At 42.1% G+C, this 2,717-nt stretch overlaps 1 protein-coding gene across 1 annotated transcript; it reads right to left on the reverse strand.

Annotated features, from left to right (window-relative positions):
- Positions 1 to 437: 437 nt before the first annotated feature.
- LOC115964654 lies at positions 438 to 2,197 on the reverse strand. The gene is made up of 3 exons (XM_031083920.1): positions 1,574 to 2,197; positions 1,137 to 1,478; positions 438 to 1,037 (listed from the first exon to the last, which is right to left on the reverse strand). The coding sequence occupies exons 1-3, from the start codon at positions 2,195 to 2,197 to the stop codon at positions 438 to 440; spliced, it is 1,566 nt and encodes a 521-aa protein (XP_030939780.1).
- Between the last annotated feature and the right edge of the window lie 520 nt (positions 2,198 to 2,717).

A 2,717-nucleotide genomic window follows, 5' to 3' on the forward strand; every position in this document is an offset into this window, starting at 1 on the left:
CATGTCCACCAGTCTATCCCCTTGGACCATGCATAGATGCTTGGTTGCCAGTACCCCTTAGTGCCTCCTTGTACCTTGATGCATTTCTTGAGGCAGTCAAAGTTTCATTTGTCACAGTCCCCCTCTTTCTCTTCCTTGGATTGGTGCTAGTTAGATTGCTGCTTGCAGGGTGGCTGGCTAATGGCTACTGGTTTGACTGTCTTGTGTCTTGTTGACTGCTTCTAGGTTGCAACTTTGATGGCCTAGTGCCTTGCTGGTTGGTCTTGGGTTGCTGGCTTGATGGCATACTTGTAGCATTGGGTTGCTCTTTGGCTATTGCCATTTGTCTTCAAGCAGTAGCAAATACAACTAAGTTAGAACATTAATTTTCATTTCAAAACATGCAGAATTAAAAAAAACACTAGTTTTACCTGCATTGGTCTATGCCTTCTTTGGTTTTAGGCACCAAGCAGTGAAGAATTACCTCCAACCTCACCCTTACAGCTTCTTTTGTTATGGTCTATCTTCCCACAGGACTTGTACCTCTTGGCAATACCTAAGCCCTTGTAGTGACCCCTCCTTGGTTCATTGGGTTCTAAGATTTTCTTTTTCTTGGGCTTGCCTGGTGGCTTTCTTTTTATGGGAGGCTGCACAGGGGAGAGACCAGTTGAGGTCCACATATTGGCACCATTGAGTGGATCAATGGTGTGCTCATAACATGCTTTGTATGTGCTGGTGTGGTAGCAAGCATTAGTGTATTTCTTAGCTTGCTCTCTATTGAAGAATATGCATGAAATTGCATGGTAGCATGGGATACCAGTGATATCCCATTTCCTACAGCTGCACACCCCCTTAGCCAGGTCTACAATGAAGATCTGCAGTCCATTCTTCACCTCGAATTTGGTGTCAGAAGCCCAATAGGCTAACCACCTACCATTGCCCACCTTCTCCCTATGTAGCCTTTTACAAATTTTAGGGCAGAGCTCAGATTCGACCCTCATAATACTGTTTCTGTTTTGTTGGAATCTGATTATTAGGTATAACCTTATGTCCTCAAGCTGCAAACAGGAAAAATCCTCAAGTCAGTGCAGGCAACAAGATATACAGCTAACCAAACTATGCAAATTCCACCTATTAAAATCCAAAAATAAACATACCATGCTAATGATGGGTTTCCCCCTAAATTTCAGTATCCTGCTATCGAAACTTTCACACATGTTGTTGATGATAGTATCACTCAATGCATTAGTTCTGAACATGTGTCTAGCCCATACTGTTGTGGTATGTCCTTTCAACCAATTATATGCACCCTCATCAATGTCCTTCATCTCATTCATTATCCTTTCAAATTCATGTGCATATGCGGTTTTAGTTGCTTTCCAAAACAACTCCCTAATCATTATGCCAGGATGTTGCTTCCTCAAATTGTTGTACAAGTGTCTACAACAAATTATGTGCTCATACTGTGGCCATTTGTCTGCAAATGCTTGCACCAACCCCTGCCAAGAAAATCAACAATGTTTAGCATATATACATATTTCACTATTTGTTCAATGTAGTTAAGTTAAAAAATGAGTATGTTCTATAGTGATACCTTTTGATGGTCTGATATGAATGTCCACCTTTTCTCATCACCAATGTCTATTAGAAGCAAATTTATAAACCAAATACATGAGTCCTTGGTTTTTGCTTCCACCACTGCAATTGCTAGAGGGAAATATTCTTCATTGGGGTCTCTGGCAATTGCAACCATCAGTTGGCCCTCTATCTTAGTCTTTAGGTGACAAGCATCCAACCCAATTATTGGCCTATAACCTACCCTGAACCCTTGCTTACACCCAGACCAGCATATGTAAAATCTCTCAAAATAAGGTAGACCAGCCTGTAAGTCCATCTCAGCTGCAAACTCACCTTCATTGAATGTGTATATCTTCATTAGAATTGTACTGCCAGGGTTGGACCTCCTCAGTTCTGCATAGTAATCCCACAATTGATTGTACTGCTCTACATAGGACCTATCAACAAACTCCTGGGCCTTTTCCCTAGCCCTGCTGGCTTTTCCTGCACTGATATTTATAACATGCTTCTCATGCACAACCTCTTGAATGTCCCTTAGCTTAATATTATGTTGTCTCCTTACCTTCTTCATCAACTTCTTTGCAAGGAAGTTGGCAGAACACCTAGGGTTTTTGTAGCTCCTAGTGCATGTGTGCTCCATGTTCAGGGTGTCTTCAGCTACTAGCTCATCTCCCTTGGCAGCTTTGCAAGGTAAGCTGTAAATTTACAGGGAGGTTGGCATTTGGCTCTGACCCTAACTTTGTCATTCTTCACAAACTTCACCCCCCATCCACCTTTCACTACATACTCAGTAATGGCCTCCTTGAACTGCTTAGTTGAGGTAAATAACACGTGCTTCTCAAATACCAAGTCATTAGGATTGGACATAAGTCTAAACACAGGAAATGTCTTCCTCCTTCTTCTGACATTGTCCACAACTGTTTCATTGATAGTAGCATCACTTTCACTGTCATAAATTCCATCACTCTAAAAGCCACCATCAGATGATGACTCACTTAGGCTCAAGAACTCCTCAGTAGTGTAGTCAGAGTTCATTACCCCATCCCCCATCTGTTCACGCATATGCATCAGCTCTTCACTGTCACGGCTTGCACTATCTTCACCCACATATCTCTGGTTGGAGTTCATTGATCTTGCCCTTTCTACATCACTATCCTCAG

Source organism: Quercus lobata, chromosome 10, assembly GCF_001633185.2.
Source record: "Quercus lobata isolate SW786 chromosome 10, ValleyOak3.0 Primary Assembly, whole genome shotgun sequence".
Classification (NCBI taxonomy): Eukaryota; Viridiplantae; Streptophyta; class Magnoliopsida; order Fagales; family Fagaceae; genus Quercus; species Quercus lobata.

Coding starts and splice junctions, on each gene's coding strand:
- LOC115964654 (XM_031083920.1), bottom strand. CDS start 2,197: ATGGAGCACACATGCACTAGGAGCTACAAAAACCCTAGGTGTTCTGCC. Junction 1,479..1,573: donor TCATATCAGACCATCAAAAG/GTATCACTATAG, acceptor TTTTCTTGGCAG/GGGTTGGTGCAAGCATTTGC. Junction 1,038..1,136: donor GGAAACCCATCATTAGCATG/GTATGTTTATTT, acceptor TCCTGTTTGCAG/CTTGAGGACATAAGGTTATA.